This window comes from Corvus moneduloides, chromosome 6, assembly GCF_009650955.1.
Source record: "Corvus moneduloides isolate bCorMon1 chromosome 6, bCorMon1.pri, whole genome shotgun sequence".
NCBI classification, from domain to species: Eukaryota; Metazoa; Chordata; class Aves; order Passeriformes; family Corvidae; genus Corvus; species Corvus moneduloides.
In genome coordinates, this window is record NC_045481.1 from 24,640,761 (window position 1) to 24,659,190 (window position 18,430).

The 18,430-nt window shown below is 38.9% G+C and overlaps 1 protein-coding gene across 5 annotated transcripts in view; it reads right to left on the reverse strand.

The window, feature by feature from the left end:
* The window catches only part of MIPOL1 (mirror-image polydactyly 1), a 189,875-nt gene that overhangs the window by 35,276 nt on the left and 136,169 nt on the right, over positions 1 to 18,430 (reverse strand). For all 5 annotated transcript variants that reach the window (XM_032112210.1, XM_032112213.1, XM_032112211.1 and 2 more), the window contains one exon: positions 14,372 to 14,466. In XM_032112210.1, coding sequence (XP_031968101.1) covers positions 14,372 to 14,466 — 95 coding nt within the window. The remainder of the gene's footprint in view (positions 1 to 14,371; positions 14,467 to 18,430) is intronic.

The following is an 18,430-nucleotide window of genomic DNA, read 5'->3' on the forward strand; positions in this document are numbered from 1 at the left end:
GGTGTTTACAACTTACAGGGACCTGCAACCTCAGGTGAAAACAATGACAAATCAGAATATTCAAAGCAGGAATCCCCCAAGCACTTTAGCAGCATGTATAAAATCATCCACTTCTCCAGACTCACATTGCTCTTGAAGTCCTGTTTGGTTCTCTGGAAACTTCAGACCTCAGGATAGGGGTGAAGCACTTGGCAGCACTTGCTAGCACTTGCTTGTTACATGGCATTGTTGGAAATGGAGCTTCCACAGAGCTCAGAAAAATGATTAAAAAAAAAAAAAAGGTGACACAGGCTATATAGATGCTGGCTTGATTAGTAAAAAGTTTTATGTGATGCCCTGGAGTGGAGGGAAAAGTGATTAATGTAAAGTCTAATACATGAGGAGATACAAAGAGAGACATAATTCCTAAGGACAGAAATTCTGTTTGCTCTCAAGACATTGTGAATCTGTTCTTTATAGGTTTTTTTTTCCCAGTCCCAGTCCCAGTCCTAGTCGCATTGAGCCCTAAAAACATATCACTTTGATGAAAGCTTTGTGCATTTCCTTACTCTGAAGTTCTGACTCATTTAGGTGAGTAGGAGGCAGAATGGTAACAGAGATAAAATAACAGGACCACTTCAGAGCACACTTAAGTCACTGTGAAAACTCTCAAGTCCAAGGCAAATATATCTGTTCATAAGAACTCCAGAAATGGAGACATTAAGAGAAACAGGCATGTTCACTACATCCTGAGCTTTTCGTTAGACTTTTGTTTTGCCTGCTTTGTAGAAAATGAGCTCTTAGTTTTGTCTGAGAAAAAATATTAGTTCGCAGGAATCTGAAGAACAGAAACAAAATACTTATGTCTAGAGCTAGGGAAAATGTGACAGTTCACAAGTCATTTGTAAGAGCAGAGTAGATGACAGGATTTTTTAGATGGTGGACAAAAAGCTTTGGGACACACAAACCAGGTATTTTTCAACAAATGAAAACCAAAATCAGCTTACCAAACTAATCGGAACCCAGAGTCTGATGTACTTTTATCAAAAACCAGTAACATCTTTCTTATGTCTGTGATGAATAAAAGTCACTGGCTGTTCAGGTGCAGGCAAGCCTTCAGAGGGAGACTCTGGGAAAAAGAAATGGAGTATGACATTCTCCGAGTAAATATGGTGCGTGTGTGTGGGGAAGAACTTCAGTTGCTGGCCCCATCAAGTCCTGACAAAAGGAATGTGAGAGCTGTTCCCAAGGTGAAAGAAGACAGGCCGAACAATGTGGCTAATGGGATCACATTGAGCTAATGGGATCACCATGACTTGTTTTACTTCTGTTGGTGCATGTCAAAACTCTGATTTGTTTAAAAATACATTCTACAGCAACAGGCTAAATCTTGAGGCATTTTGGAGAGAATTTATGTATCTTCATGTTTTGAGCCTTGTGTAGAAAGAGTCTCATGGGTAAGAACACTTCAAATTCAGAAATTTGCAAATTGTGAGAGCACATTCTCTTCTGTCAGACAAAGAAAAAGAGAAACAGAAGGCTCAAACATGTTAGTATCTTATTAAACAGGCATTTAATGCTGCTGCCCTCACAGAGACCTGCAGAGGTTACAGACACCTCACACTTGCACAAGCCCTCAGCTGCTATCTTTCACAAGTCAGGTATAGACAAGAGAATAAACGCAGCCACACTGTAGCACCCAACTAGACTATGGCACTTTTAGATCTGGCAAGTACTGACAACACTTGGGAATGCTGTAAGTAATATTACTGACGTCTAAAAGCTTTGAAAACTTGCTTAATGCTCTTGATTATGGTATCCTGAAAGTATTCTAGAATTATTCTTGGTTAACACATAAGGATTTAAGAATAAAATTGTACAGGTCAAAATGATCCAGCTTTGGCACCTACAGTTAAACTATTGCTCCGGAAAATTACTGACTTTGCAAAGGGGCACTTGCAGGTCCCTTCCCAGTTCCCTACATGCAAACTCAGGTGTCTAAATTTACATATATGAGACTGAAAATTTTGGCCGCACTATTTAACAGGCAGATCTGCTGGGAGGTCTCTTGTAACCAGATTTTTTTAAAGCCTCATATTTATTGGACAGATACTGGCCCAATTCCAATCCACAAGTGCAAATCCAAAGAAACAGCTCAGAGCAAACCAGCAGCCTTATTAGCTTTTAAAGATTTCATTTTCAAGAACTCAAGACCCTTTATTGACTAATGAAAGGTTGGGTCCCCAAGCCCACAGACTGATGTTGCTTGGAACATATTTTAATCATTTTGGAGTGCTAGCAGCCATCTGTCTAAAGAGCTTTGATCACATAAATGCACTCTGAACTACAGCTCCTTCCGACTCCAAACCCTGTCCAAAAGCCAAAGGGAACCCGCAGGCATGGCAACTTTGAGACAATTCAAAGCCTTGCAACGTGATAAGGCTGCTTTTATTATTTAGCACATCATTAGATTTAATGACACCACAGATAAGAGATACACTAAAAAGATACCATTGTCATCGCCTATCTTGTAACAGCAACATCCAACTGTGACTTTGCTTTGTTTCTATGAAACACTTGTTACTCACTGTGCTATTTTAAAAGAATAATTAAATGAAACAAAAGGATTTCTTTTCCTGCTGCAAACATCAGAAATAGTAAAAGAAAGTACCCAACAAAAAATAATAATAAAAAATAGGACCTTTTTTTTAATACTTTCCTGTTTAGCTAGGAAAAAAAAAAAAAAAAAGAAACAAAAGACAAGCAGAGTAATTCCAAATAATCTATTGCATTTTCAATTTCGACTACTGAATGTTGGGCAGATACTGCTTGCACATACAAACCTACTTTGACCAGCACTGAATACAAATTTACATTGAAAAGAGAAAGATCCTTTACAGTTAGAGCTCTTAACATTATAACATTTATGAACAAATTTTACACAATTTCCATTATTCCTACTCTTGAAAGAATTTGGCCACCTCAAAGCTTATTTTGGGGTGATCAGTATTTTTTGTCATGGTATCTCCTTAATGGAACAGACACATGCTATTAACTATGAAAGCTTGGGAGCAATGATAGTGTCCAGCATGAAGAAAAATGACATAAATTACCAGAAAGAAATTGCTCTCAAAAATCAAAGCAGAAGCCCTAAGAGAGTGGTAAAAACTGCATAAAAATCTCTCTCTTGATGACAGGAGAGACACAGTGGTGGATCCTGAGTGACAGAGCACAACTTTATTTGCTCCAAAAGTCAGCAACCTCTGTGAGTTCAACCCTGAGATTATAGTACTTGCAGGTTTCTCTTCATTCTGAGATCTCATCCTTGGCTCTCTTACTCAGGACATTAGCCACCAGTAACCAGATGAAACTTTTAGTATTGCATAGTATAATATTATATTTTTCAATTCACTAATTTTCATACTAAGTGTGGCTAGCTAGCAGTGTGAAGAATGCAGAAAAAAAAAAATAAACAAACCCTGCACTTCTTCGTCACTCCTGAAAACATTTTCAGGTGGCCATTCTGTAAAGCTGGTACAGCATAGATTAAGAGAAAAGGAGACACAACCATAACATGAAATAGCTCAGATAGTGGAAGAGCTTCTCTAAACTCTTTGTTGTCAAAGAAAATACAACACTGATGATTCACTCAGCGTAACTCCCTCCATCTCCTTCCATGGCTTTTCCTTCCAAACTCAGTGCCAGAAAAGCTCCTCTGAAAGTGAGACAGCAGCTCCATACCACTGCTGACATGCCTTTCTTGGTGATGTTAGGAAAAAAGACAAGTGGCTGTGTGCTAGTTCTCCTTCCTGTCATGACCTTGTAAACTGCTGCTTATAAAAGCAAACTATTACTAGTATGTTACATTTTATTCAAATATTTGAGAGACTCAGAATTGTGCAAATCCCAGCAGGCCCACTTATTCACTGGAAAACTGAGGCTGAAGCTTCCAAATTGGTCTCTACTCTCCTAAAAATGACAGCTTTCACACCTATGGTGGAAGAACTACCCATACCAGATGAGTAACACATCATTATGGAATGCTGGACACAGGTTAAAAGCCTTCAGCTTCCAAAACACAAGACCTCTATCACATTAGTTAGAAAAGCAGTTAGTGAATGGGGAGTTAAAATGGAATTTTTTTCCAGTAAAAGATATCAGCATGACATGCATGAATCAATTTAATAAAAGCTCTAAGTTTAGACAGGAATTGAATAAAGAAAATACCTTACTCTCAACTCCTCTCTTTGTAAATACAACAGGTGGGCAGCCTTCTGTTTTGTGTTCTGTGACAGGCAGAGGACTTCTCCTGCCACCTGCATTATTAGATATTCCCTAACAGTTTTCCACTGACAGCAGTGTTAAGTGCAGAGTAAGAAAAGCAATGTTATGTCCAGCACTGGCTGAAAATTGCTCATGTAGAAAGTCTTCTCACCAACGACTTTTTTTATCGGGAAATGTAAATTCCAACACAAAAAAATATGTTGTTTTCCTGTGGCACATTTCTAAGTGAAAAATTTTCTTTCACCTTAATATTTTAAATTGAAATGCCATTTTGTTTCAGTTCTTCAGCTGAAGAGAACTGAACTGAAACACATCAAAGTAATGATTTTTCGAAATTATTGAATTGACATTTTAACATAAAAACATGTTCTGTGAAAAGCCAACAAAAAATGAAATGGCATTTTAAGTCCTCCTGACAATATTACTCTATTTCTAAATATCATATTAATAACAAAAGAATTCCCTTTCATACAATATTTATAAGGCATGCCAAATTCTTCTTTTACACTTTTAGATTTTCTTTCTAACTTCTCATGGGAAAATCTGTCTTCCAAATAGCTCTTATTACACACACGGTTTTCTGTGTTTCTTTAACTTGCTCTAGAGAGGACTGCTTCTTATTCTGTATCTGTTTTCCTTCTCTCATTTTAAAGCAAGAGTACCTGCATTTTCATAGTCTCTAAAGGTGTTATGCAAAAGGGTAAAACTTCTTACTCAGTTTATACAAATAAAGCAGCTGAAACAGAGTTTAGTGATGTGATTCATCTATATTCATCCAGCATTTCAACATTTCAATGGCAGAATCAGAATATGTAGCCTTTGGCCACACACCCTTTCTACCAGATAACAGGTATAATAATCTTGCATATGCTCTTTATAGATTCTCCAATTTTGATGTTGCATATCCTTACATTGCACAGAATAGACATTAACTTCAGTGATCTCATCATCCTCATTTTTACAAGTATTTCTACAGGAGTTTCATACTGGTTTCATACTTTGTATTGCTATCTACTCCAAACTACCAGTAGCAGTCAGTGGCTTGATTGCAGGTAGTTCTTCCAGAGACTTTAAACATTCCAAGAACTCAATTTTATTATGCTTTAACGACTTTGAAAAACAGTTCCTAGACATCTCTAACTATGTGCTTGTTTCAAAAAGCATAGAACAAAAAGTTCCTAGACTTTTCAGCTCACTGAGAAACCAAGGCAGTCGTAACAGAAAATCACATAGAGCAGAGGTAAAAAAGAAGGTGAAGGAATCAGCCAGGCAAAGGACAGCTGTGAACAGAAAGCCAGCAGGGCCCTGTATACAGAGTCGTGAGACCATATCAGCATCCAGTGGCAAGGAATTCCTTTCTGTCAAGCAAATTGTTGCTCTTAGAGAAGAACAGAAACTCATGTGAAAAGGCCCATCCCAGCAAAAATGACAAAGTAAATGTTGTTTTAGTTCACATTACCCCACAACAGCAAATAAGTAGAGAAGAAGTCTGCTCAAGTCTGGTGCAATACAGTATAAGGACCTGTGGAGAACCTGTAGTTTAATGTACTTGGCACAAAAAGTGACCAGTAGGTCCTCAACTGATTTGAAAAACTTAAGAAACTTTGCCACTATAACACAGCCAATAGCAGAAGCAGTAGTGGAATTAGCATAGTACATGGTACAAATTAAAACTGCATCACAGAATGAATGTGTAAGGCACTTCAGTCCATATTCATGCTGCCTCCTCAGATCTGCTGCTTAGTGTTTCTATTGGCAAGGCACCTCTGAAGGCCAAGAGCCAGTCCCTGGAAACATTAGGCACGAAGACTTCGTAAAGTGTAGGTCAGACCAATCCACGTTTGAGACAACGGCAGCACAAGACAATTTGGGAGTACGGCATTCTGGTTGCAGGGATGGCGTGAGGTGCCTTGTTATTCCATCAGGTGCCTTGGATCTTTGACAGTTCAGCTCTTCCCCTCTCTCAAAGTTTTCGTAAATCACTAAAGCTGAGTTGGAAATTTTTTTCCATGCTAGATTTTTCTTCCCAGTAGGATAGGAAAACTTTCAAAACCATGTCAGGGCAAAAAGTGAAACATTCAAAAGGTTTTTTTTTTTTTTTGTGTGTGTGTTTCTAAATGAATGAGAGACAGAGAAAGCTTAAAGAGCATGCTGATGGCTAAAATATTTCATTGGAAGGCAAAAAAAGGACACCCCTCAGCCCCCAACAGGTTCAGATTCTGCTTTGCCTTTTCATTGCCTGCCAAACTTCCACTGCAAACACCAAGCCTATGGTATACACTGGAGTTTCTCTCCACCACCCCTTTTCTTTGTAAATGGTCAAATACTAATTGGAGAATGGATGTGAATCTGGTCTGCCATGCTCCCAAGAAATTTTTCTATCCACTGATCTATTTACAAAGTCAGTCTCTCTGACTATACTATTGTTACATAGTTGAACAAATGCAGAAAGTGATACAATAATCAATTCCAAGCTGGAGAACAAGAAGTCTGGGAATGGGGTAGGGACAGGAGGATAATAAATTCACTACAGTGTGAAATACACAAGGATAACAAGGGAGGGCTCTGCCGCTACAGCTCACCTGCACCAAGCCCCTGAGAAATACACCCATCTCAGTAGCACCAGTAAAACTTCATGCAGCTGCTTTGGCAATGCAGAGCAGCTCACTGATCAGTCTTTCCCCCCTTCAGCTGTCTGATCCAGTTCATGAAACAGCCCCCAAACCTTGGACTTTTATCTCCTGTAACACTAACAAGAGCTGTGATTGCACAAGCAATAAAGTGACAAAGGGAAAGAAGTCATAGGGAGACATAGGGGCTTACTAGTGGGAAAATGCTTATGAGACTACAGAGTGAGAAAGACCCACCTAAAATCCCAATTCTTTTGGGGCTGCAGCACCTCACTGGAAAGTGGCACAAAACAGAGGAGGAGAAGACTGAACACATAGATTCTAAATCCCAGGTCCAAATTACCAGGGTGTTCGCTCCCCTTTACCCCCATAAATTGACTAAAAATTCACTGAAACCTCCATGGATTGCTGAGAGAAGATACGGTTTTAAGCAATCTGATTTAAAAGACAGCAGTGTTTCTCCACCCTGATTTTCTACTAATTTTAACACTCAGTTCAGTAAACAAACAGAAAGATGGTCCCTGGCTTTTTCTTTGTTAAAACAAAAGACGAACAAAAACCTTAGTCTTCCCTTACAGAGTCATTTGCAGTTTGGCTGCATTGAACTGGAGCAGGTTAGGTTCCTCCAAAACATGTATTATACTGTCTGCCACTGCATATCCAAGTGCCTCATCTCTTCGGTATAAAAAAGAACCTCTCCTGTGCTTGTAAGTGGGAAATTTAATTAGCTCAAAGTTTATGTTTAATGTCAGGTGTCTGAAACTCTTTGATAAAATAGAAGTCACTGCTGCAAGGACAGAAAATACTTAAAACACAACTGCTGTCTTCTCCATGATCTCCCCAAAACTACTCTGCAAAAAGAACAGTGACACCATTACCTGGTCATTCTTCTTAATGACTGTAATTACACCATGTTATGTTAAAGCAACTAGTACTGAAACAATGACGGCAACTGCCAGAACAGAAGCAAGGAGACAAGATGAAAAGAGCAGGAAAATGAGTCAACGGCCATAACTGAAAAAGTGAGATAAAAAGACAGGTATGAAAAGACCAGTTCTCTGAGGTAAACTGCTGGGACAGGTGCTCAAGGTAGTCTGCTATTGCTTTAGAGGAAGGACTGAGATCACCACTTTGCATTAGTGGTTGCAGCTTCATTAATCCCACTGTAAATGGGTTCGAGTTCATTTGGGCAGGGAAACTGGATGTTAGAGCAGCCCAATCTTCTGCTACATATCGTGTTCCCCTGAGGGAAATCTGGACTGAGAGAACTCTGAAAAAACCTGAGAGATGGCAGAACAAACAGGCTGAAATGTTTGAGCAGAGGTCAGTCAGAGTACAGAAGTCTGACTATTTAGGCAGTTGTATTCTGACTTGCTACTGCAGTGGCTGGGAAGATGAATATTGACTTGTTAGGTAGAAATAATTCATAGTTTTTAATAGCCCTTAAAACTGGAATGAAAGCTACATTCTAACAACAAGAATTACACCATTCTACATCCATACACAGAGTCCATGGAGCATGGTTGAAATGGCACCATCTGAGTATTATATTCCATAACATCAGCCATGAAACTATAGAATGGAAGTAAATTAAACACACACAACCGTATTCAAAGCTTGAATAGAAAAGTCTTTTTCTAGACTGGACTGGAAGTAATGGCTTACAAAATACCTTTCTTCATCTATTTCTCCTGTTATAGGGTGATTCAGCTCTGTAATTAAAATGAAAATTGAGTTTGTCCCTGTGCCTGTAAGTCATTCACATGGGGAAATAATAAAAACCTTCTTGATTTTCTACTTTCACATCTATCGATCTCAGCTTTTAAAAGGATGAACTTCCATGTCATTTTACAAGAGACACTGCGGGAAAAATTTATAGACCTCCATAACACCAATTGTTATTTAGACCATTTCCTTGTGCCACTTAAACATGAATTTCAAGTATTCAAATTGAAGTATTGTAAGAATTGAAACTTGTAGATTTAAATTCTGTTTAATCTCTTCAATAGTTTTTAACTTATAAAGTGCTACAACTGGCTAGGGAGCAAGAAAACTGCCAGCACTGCTTACAGAGAAGCTACCTATATTAACTGAAAATTTGAATCTAAAAATATTTTTTTCAGGTCATTGTACTTATTAGTACAAGGGGCCTTACCAAAGTTATTCTTCTATTTCATTGTTGAGAACCATCACATAACTGTAAAATAAGCCGTCTTTTTATCCCATGATCACCATAACTTACAGATTCCAATTACTTTGCAACATTATACTGCTTTTGACTGGGATACAGTAATTTCCTTCATAGCAGCTGGTATGGGGCTACATTTTGGGTTTGTGTTGAAAAAAAGTGTTGCTAACACATGAGTAGTGTTCACGCAGAGTCAAGCCCTTTTCTGCTTTTCACACCACTCCAGCACTGAGCAGGCTGGGGGTGCCCAAGAAGCTGGACAGAGACACAGCTGGAACAGCTGGCTCCAACTGACCAAAGGCATATCCCATACCATATGGTGTCACACTCAGCATATGAATCTAGGGGAAGAAGGAACCTGATTATAAAATTGGACAGATCACATAACTGAAAAATAAGCAAATAAAAAACTTGTGATGATGTTCAAACAACAGAGGTATGTGAGAAAGAGTTAGTGGGATTAACACTCCCATGTACTTCACAACTGATTATTTGGATACAGCCTTCTTTGGTCACTGAGAATCTTATGATTTGCATTAATCTCTAGTTTGAAGAACACTGTGTTGAAACAATTATATTAGTAAGCTAGAAACTCGATGCTATTCCTAACTGTTATGCAAATTTTCATTTCTGATACGTATTTTTGAGTTAGTATCCAGAAAACTCAATTTTCTTTTTGAAACTTGACACAGAGACAACACAAGAAGAATAAACAGAAGCACAGAACTTGCCAAACTTTATTTGTAGCCAGCTTCTTCTCCCTTATGTATCTGAACCAGATTCTTCCTCCTTTTTAATTCCATTTCACTTCCCTGTCTCTTCTAAAGAAGAGTGAAATTGTTCTGGATTATGCTTTCTTTTCAGAAAGTCAAAATTCAGAGGGAAATCAATGCTTCATCATTAAATCAGCAAAAACTCAGTTTAATTTTGGTTTAGGCCATTCAGGCTTTCCAAGAAGCTCCAGTTTCAGTTAGGATTCACTTTTCACTTCACCTGAAAAGAAGTGTGGTTTACAACACAGACTTCTTAGCTGAAGGAAAAAAATGAATGCCTTCAAACAGTAGCAGCTACCAGATCAGAGAACTGTAGAATAATCAGGTTGGAAGTGACCACTGACAGTCTCCAGTCCAACCAATCTCCTTCTCAAAGTGATATCAACATGAGATCACACCATGTTGCTCATGACTTCAGCACGTTAGACACTGGAAATCTCCAAGGATGGAGATGGTAAAACCTCTCTGGCAACCTGTTCCAATGCTGGACAGCCCCTGTGGTGAATAAGTTTTCCCTTGTAACCTGTCTGAAACTCTCTTGTTTCAATTCAAGTCAGTTGTTTCTCACCCTGTTGTCATGGAGCACTGTGAAGAGGCCGCCCTTCTTGACAACCTCTACACAGACTCTGTCAGGCTGCCATTAAGTCTCCCTGGAGCCAACAAAGACAGGAATATCTTTTCTTTCCCAGGCTGTACAAGAGCAGTACCCTTGGTCTCTCTTTACTTTGCAAATGCTATGGCTTCCTGACCGTACCAGCTGCCCTCTGTCACACTTTTTCCAATTTATAGATGTCTTATTTTTACTGAGGACCCAAAACTGGATGAAGTATTCTAGATATCAAGAATCCTTCCTCTGGAGAAAATAAAAAGGTTTTTTTTTCTCCCTGAAGGTCTCCACTTGTTTCCCTCCTTCAAGTATGCCTGTGTGTACTTACTTCATACATACAGATATTCTGGACCTAAATATCTCTCCCCTGATTTTGGATAATAAAATGATACTTTGCTTTTCCAGGATTATACTAATGCTAGTGAAAGGCAGATTGGTATAAAAATACACATTTTAACGTTATTGTTTGCACATGTATGCATCCAAAATAGTTAATATATGCACACAGTCTTTACTTTTGTGACTAAATCCCTAAAATGTAATTGTGTGTTAAGGCACAAGTACAAGTGATGTAGGTATCACTGGTACACTTTAATGTGAACCTTGAGTTTTTTTGGTTTTCTTTGTTGTTGTGGGGTTTTTTGTTTTGTTTTGTTCTCTTTTGTTTGTTTTTGTTTTCTTAAATTTGCTTCTTCTAAGTTAAAGGACAATGTAGTGTCCTGGTTCTGGCCAGGACAGGGTTAGTTTTTGCAGGGCGGGGGCAGAGGATGACCCAGAGGATATTCCACACCACCTCAAGTCATTTTCCAGTGGTGGGGAGAAGGGAATCTCTTCTGGGGAGAAGGGGTTCCTTCCCATCGGGGTAGTGTGGCTGTGGTTGGGTCGGGGTGAGAATTGTGCATGTGAATCACTCTCTCTCTTTTGTACGGTTTTGTTATTAATATTGTATTAATAAAACATTAATATTGTTACTGTTAGTTTTCTTGTCTCATTGCTGTTTCCAGTAAATTGTTCTTATCTCAGCCCCTGATCTTCACGTTTTGTGCCTCCAATTCTCCTTTCCATCCTGTTGCAGGGGAAGCAGGAGGGGGAAAGGGGGAGTGAGCAAGTGGCATGCGGTTTGGAGAGTCTCTGTGGGAGCACAAAATTGGGGAGTACCATTCCTAAACCACAACTCATAGAAATCTCAGTTAAAAAAAGGAGAAAAAGAATAAAGTATGAGAAAATGCTTTTTCTAAGGCCAGGGAAGACCTAAGAGCAAAAGGAGAAGAAGTCACCAAATGAGCCAAAATTCTTAAGCCTCTGCCATGCTGGCACCACACAGATGACAGAAAGTGTGAGAATCTGGCAAAGACATGAGAGAACAGTAGGTGAAGGGAGTGTGCACCCTGCATTGACACATTGCAGCTTTACAGTTCAGATGAAGATTGGAGCATGTGCAGAAGCCTACATTTTGCTCACTGGGGAATTCTGAAATCCAAAAAAGAGAAGTAACTCCAGGGAAATGGAGTGTTGAACAGCAAATCATATAGCTAACTCACTTGGATCAAAGCAGCAAACTTCCACCTCAGTCCAAAACGGACTGTCTAAAAACGCTCTCAGCGCTTATTCTAGGCTACCATAGCATGGCAAGCCCTATATGGAAATAAAAAAACCCAGGAGACATCCACACATGCGTCCCTTCCACATACAAAACAGAGTGCAAATTTTCATTCATTTGGGATGGCCTGGGAAATGCACTCTCTACCTTGTCATTTATAATTACTGTGGCCATCCCACCCTTGGCCTAATACAGTCCCCAAAGCTTTATGCATATGTGACATATATTCTTTTGTCTCATTTGGCATGTGTTCAAAGTACTGTCTCACTGTTGGATGACAAGGGCTGCAGACGTTCATGTAACTTAAAGGAAACTGGAACCAAAATGTTAAGAAGTTCATAAGAATCCTCATAATGGTGCAATTAATTTCTAATCAAGTCAAAAGATAGGCCCGAGACATCAAATGTTGATGCTTATGCACTTAGAGGAGTCCTTCTTTTTGCCTTTTACATCCCTTGCAGGTTCAGCTCCAGGTGGCCTCTGGCTTTTCAAGTCATGTCTTTGTATGCCTAAGACAGTGTTTCCATACAGAGAGGTTGTGGAGTCTCCATACAAAGACATTCAAAACCCCTCTGGATGTGGGCAACCAGGTCTCAGTGGCCCTGCTTGAGCAATGGTTGGACAAGATGACCTCCAGAGGTCCCTGCCAGTCACTCTGCGGACCCACTTCAGAACACATTAGCCTCTAGAACAGTGAGGTAGGTAGGAGATTAAATCTTCTACTTTAGATGTTATAACTTGTATAAATCAGGAGTGAAACAATAGTTCTTGCCCCAGGGGATAATCAGGTGAGCATTTCCACACGTTATGGATAGATTTTGCAAATACCACCAGCCAGCTTACAGTGAAACTTTGACTGTTCAAATTAAGAGCCTTAAGTTAATAACATGGTAGATGCTAATGCTGATTCCTGCAAGTCATTATTGTTAATATTTCTGAGATTTAAAGCATTCACACAAGTAAATGGCAGTTGCTGCCTACTATACTTGTTAAACATCATATGTTAATGCAAACTTGATAGGCTATGCCAAAAATATAACTCAAAAATCAATTAAAAGCCTCCTACAATGTGCATAGACCAACACAAGAAAATGCTTATTTCTGAAATATCAATTAAAAAAAAATTCAGTTTTTAAATTATTCTACAAAACCCATTTAAATGAGTAATAAGAGCACCATAATAAATTATTTCTAGCTTGGTAAATCATACCATAATTTGTGCACATACTAAATGCTGACCAAATTCATTAAATGCAATAATCACAAATTGCTTGGGGTTTCTATTCACTATTAACAGGCTTTAAATAAATGCCTATGAGATTTAGGAACAAAAGTTGTTTTTGAAACTTCCCTCCAAGGTTTTAATAAACTTAATGAGAAGGGAAAACTCGAAAAACCTCTAGAAACCCGAGTATTTTTCACTTGTGAATGCTGAAACACTGAAAACATACACAGTTCTGCTACTGCAAATGCTTTTTAGACATAACTAACTAGTCCTTTTTATTTCCAATGAGTATAGTATTCACACTATATTTATTATTTACCTCTGTAGCCCACATCCCTCATCACAGACATTCAGCCTTCAGATTCACAATTTTCTGCTGTGTTGATGCCAGTTCTCCTGCCTTTAACCTGCCGGCAGCTCTATATCCCCTCTCACACAGGAGGTCAGGATGAAATGAGAGCTGTAACCCAACATCACTCCATAAAACAACCTAACTCCTTCACTGGACCACACAGAGCTTTTCCTTAGGGACTAAAACCCACTGATCCATGCAAATGTTCAGTGCAGCCCACCTAAATTAATGAGAATGGGTATTTCTCTCATTCTACATACTGCTATGTAGAATGCTACATAGGGAATTAAAAGGCACGTATACTGGGGTTGAAGATGAAAATAGTCTTTTAGAATTATAGATTTTATTATTTTAAAGTCTATATTGATTAAGTTAGGTATGCGCAAACAGTCAGGGAAGAAACAAGCATTTATGTAAGCTGGTTCTTTTGTCCATGTGTTTTTAAGTGATCACATTGCCACAGCACAGCTTTTTAGTGTGAAAATCAACTATCACCAACTTTTCCCTTCCCTTAGAAGAAACTAATACAAAATTCAGGCTAAAAGAAAGGGACTCCTATTTTAAAGAGATGGTTGGTGAGCAGTAAAGCAGAAATGCAGACTTTGATTCATTGATGTATTCACTTTTTTCCAACAAATACCTATTTGATAAGGCAATTTCCTCACTCAGTCAGACATAGTACAGAAAATTTCCCCTATGAGTCACTCATTCATATTAGAATCAATCATTTTACCTGTAATAAACATGCAATGTTTGGATTTCTTCTTCTAGTTTCTTGCACTGTTGAAGAGCAGCTTCTTTTTCTTGTCGCAAAGCTATCAATTCTGCCTGTGAAATGATAAACAACCGATAACCAGTTTATTCAGAATATCCATTTTTTTTTTAAATTTATCAATCTGTACAATCATTTCAACCATTATAATTGAACATAGAGTTATACTGTTATGTAACATGGTGTTGTGGTTTAACCCCAGCCAGGAACTAAGTACCATGCAGCTGCTTGCTCACTTCCCCTTCCTCCCACTGATGGCATGGTGAGGAGAATCAGGAAAGAAAAGAAAATCAAACTTGTTGATTGCGATTTAATAGTTTAATAACAGTTTAATAATTGAAACAAAGTAAAAGATAATAATAATAATTATACTAATACTAATAATTGTAATAAAAAGGAGAGGGACAGAGGGAGATAAATCCCAAAACAGACAAGTGATGCACAATACAACTGTTCACCAGGTGCTGACTAATGCCAAGCCTGTCCCTGAGCCGTGATCACACCTTTTCCTGGTTACTCCCCCCATTTTATATACTGGGCGTGATGTTCTATCTCACAGAATGTCCCTTTGGCCACTTTGGTCAGTTGTCCTGACTATGCTCCCCCTCAACTTTCTGTGTTTCTCTTCACTGGCAGCACATGAGACACTGAAAGTCCTTGACTTGGGGCAAGCACCACTTAGCAACATCTAAAACATCAGTCATCAACATTATTTGCATACTGAATCTAAAACAGAGCACTGTACCAGCTACCAGAAAGAAAAGGAGCACTATCCCAGCCGATTTAATTCTTATGAAATATTCTTTCTTTTTCTAGAGCTGGAATTGCTTCTAGGTTTCTTTTCTCTAGCAGAATTATTTTTTAAATGGCTTCTCCCATGCATATAGTAAATTTTTTGAATAGCTAAGCTTAGAACTCTTCAGCTCAGCCAAATGGTTATCAGCAAACATATTTCATATGAAATATATGTGTTGCTATACTGCAAAACTGTTGACCAACATATAGAAAGTGAAGCAAGGCCCTTGGCCATGAACTACTGACCCATGACTCCTGGTCTGCACGTGGCTCCCTGGCTGTTAAGGGCAGTTCCCATGGTGGCAGCCCCTGGCTGATGTTAGCAGCAGAAGAGCTGCTGGACAACCAGGACCCTGAGTAGTGGCAGGTGATGAGCCTCAGGGACTGCAGAGACTGGCACCAACAGCACACTCAGGATCTGGTTTATAGAGGGGTGAGGGAACCCCTGAGCAATCACTGTCATCTCCTATCTCTGAACTCCACCGGATGCTCCCCCTCCCATCCCTGATTCACACTGAAGGGAGTGTGACTCATGACCATTATGGAGATTTCAGCATGTGGCTTGTAAGTCAGGAAGGTAGCCAGCCCCAATAGGCCTTATGGTTAAAGAGCAGGTAGGGAGAAATAAGTATTCATGCATATTTAATGTGGGTCTATAGCTTAATCACCATTAATTTTAAAGGTCCAGTTTCAATAGCACTGCAGGACTGCCTTGAGGGCCCAGGTACCATATAAATTATCTTTAAATCAGTGGATGATTTATTGTTGTAACAACAAATAAGATCAGGCTTGCACAGCAATTCCTTGACACATGAGCCTGAACATTGGGCTCTTTCCCAGTGTTTTTAATTTAGGGTGTAAGTTATTAATTGTACAAATTGTAGAGCCCTTAACCAAGAGGCACATGTGTGAGAAATGCCAACTGTGGATTCTGCCAACTCTTCAGGACAGTGTTGCGGAAAAGTTTCTTGGTAAATTAAAGACCTGTTATATGAGCTACAAACCCAAGAAGGCAAATGCACATAGTTCAGCCTCTACTCTGCCAAACTCACTGTACAACCATGAACAACTCTGCCTGTATGCCTCACAATCTCTCTCCTAAAACAGGGCTCGCACTTCTGTTTCCTGTTTGTCTCTTAAGGCTGTAAGTCTTCAAGGCAGGTGTTTTACTGTTTACTGTCAACTCCCAGTCATCTATGGGCAATTCATTCTGCTGGTTGATTAATCATGTCCTGGATACTTGGCTGATTCCTGGCAAATTTTATTGAACACTGCATTGCACAAATGCAGCTACACAAGCAGTGTCTGAACCACGCTGCTCAGTGGGTCATGTTGCACCCAGAGTTTTGCACTGCCTAGGTACAGGACCCACTGCTGTAAGTGCTCCTGTGAGAGATATCCATAAAATTTTAACAGGAAGTTCCCTGGTGAATAAAAACTTTCTTACTATATGGGGGGTGTTCCTTCAGCTTTAAAAGCAGAAAGTGTTAATGTTTAACATCTGAGTGACAGTGGTTTTGAGCTTCTGATACTGAAAACAATGTACTGGATGCTGGCAAGCCCTACCTTCTGTCAGCAAGAGGTTAAAAACCTCTGCAGGTGAGCCTCTTGCCTGGTGTAGCTTGCTGCCTTGCAAGCAGAACTCATAGAACACAAGATGTTAGCCAAACCAAGCTATTTTCTGTAATTATACTGTTCTTTAGGTGAAACAACATTCTTAAAAATTGGAAAATGCTTGAATCAAAGTAGGTGGTTTGTTCTAGAGGCCAGTAATTAACATCCTTGCCAATTTTCAGTGTACTGTGAAGTGTGATTGAAATGGTAGACTGGAAGGAAATGTTTGCAGCTGACACACCTACTCAGAGAGATTAACGGCTAGTCTCTTTGGAGAGCTATCATGAAAAATACACCTAATGTTCCACTTACCTTTCAGGACAAGAGTTAGAGGCACTAGAGTCTTAGGACTATTATTTATGTCAGTTTTTCAGCAGAAAAAACTGCACTGATTTGACTGGGTTTGCATCTGGGTTTGTACCAATAAAAATAACAGCAGAATCAGGTTCTTTGGATTTAAAAAACCAACAAATCCAAGAGCTACAAAAACTGAGGGGAAGAAAAACAGACATTTTTTAGCCTCCTCAGTGACTTCTAGTGGAGTTGATACTAGGAAGCTCCGTGAGACCAACAAAAATCCAAGCACAAGAGTCTCTGCACAGCATGCAGCCATGCGACAAAATGACCCATTGTTCACAGGCCTGAAGGGTGGTAAACAGAAATAAATGAGTCAAATATCCTCCCAAGGCAGAGATGTCCTCCTTTACTAGAAGACAGAAAACAAAACAGTGCTCATCACAAAGTTAAATTGCTAACTAAAATAATGGCGTCTGCTCTACTATAAAGAATTTGGAAGACTCCTAAATGTATATTGAAATCCATCCATAGTGCACATGGCAAAAATCCTGCATGAGCTCACCTCTAATAATAACAATAGCTGCTTGAGAACTTTTAAACAAAATATTGTTCCTCTGAAAAATGTCAAGCTGTGGAAATCAGAACTTTTCACAGAAATTGATTTGTTTTGATTAAATTGTTTTGGAAGGTAGGGTAAAGAAGAAGCAGAAGCAGAAGCAGAAGACTAATAATAATAATAATAATAATAATTATTTTTATTATTACACTCAGGGTCCTCTGGTGGTGGTTTCCCCTAAACAGGTCACTTTAGAGGTGAGGTTGGTCACCTTTTGGTATAGGTGCCATTCTCAGTGAAGTTCCTGTTTAACCCTGAAAGGGTATTCTGATCACTTGGATACTGTGAAAAATCTTTCTGAAGATTTTGTTTTGTCCACAAGTTCCTACACTTTCTTATTTGGTTTAATCCTGCAAAGGAGAATTCTTGTTTCTTTACTCTGCCATTTTGCATTTTAGCAATTATTTGGTGAAAATTTAAATTTCCCAATTAAATATAAAATCTAATTGCTACCTTGTCAAACTTAAAATAGCCAATGTCAAATAAAGAAAATCTCAGTACTGATCTTTTTGCTGTTGCTTTTGCTTCAAAACGTTTAAAGGAACAATGTTATGTGTTTTCTTACCACAAAGGCTGGAAAAATACAAGACTTAAGCAAAGGAAAACTTGTTTTTATCTTTTCCTAATTCCTCTAGGGCAAACTAAGCACCCTCAGCTCTAATCTAAATTGAAAGAGGTAAGAACACACAGCATCCTAT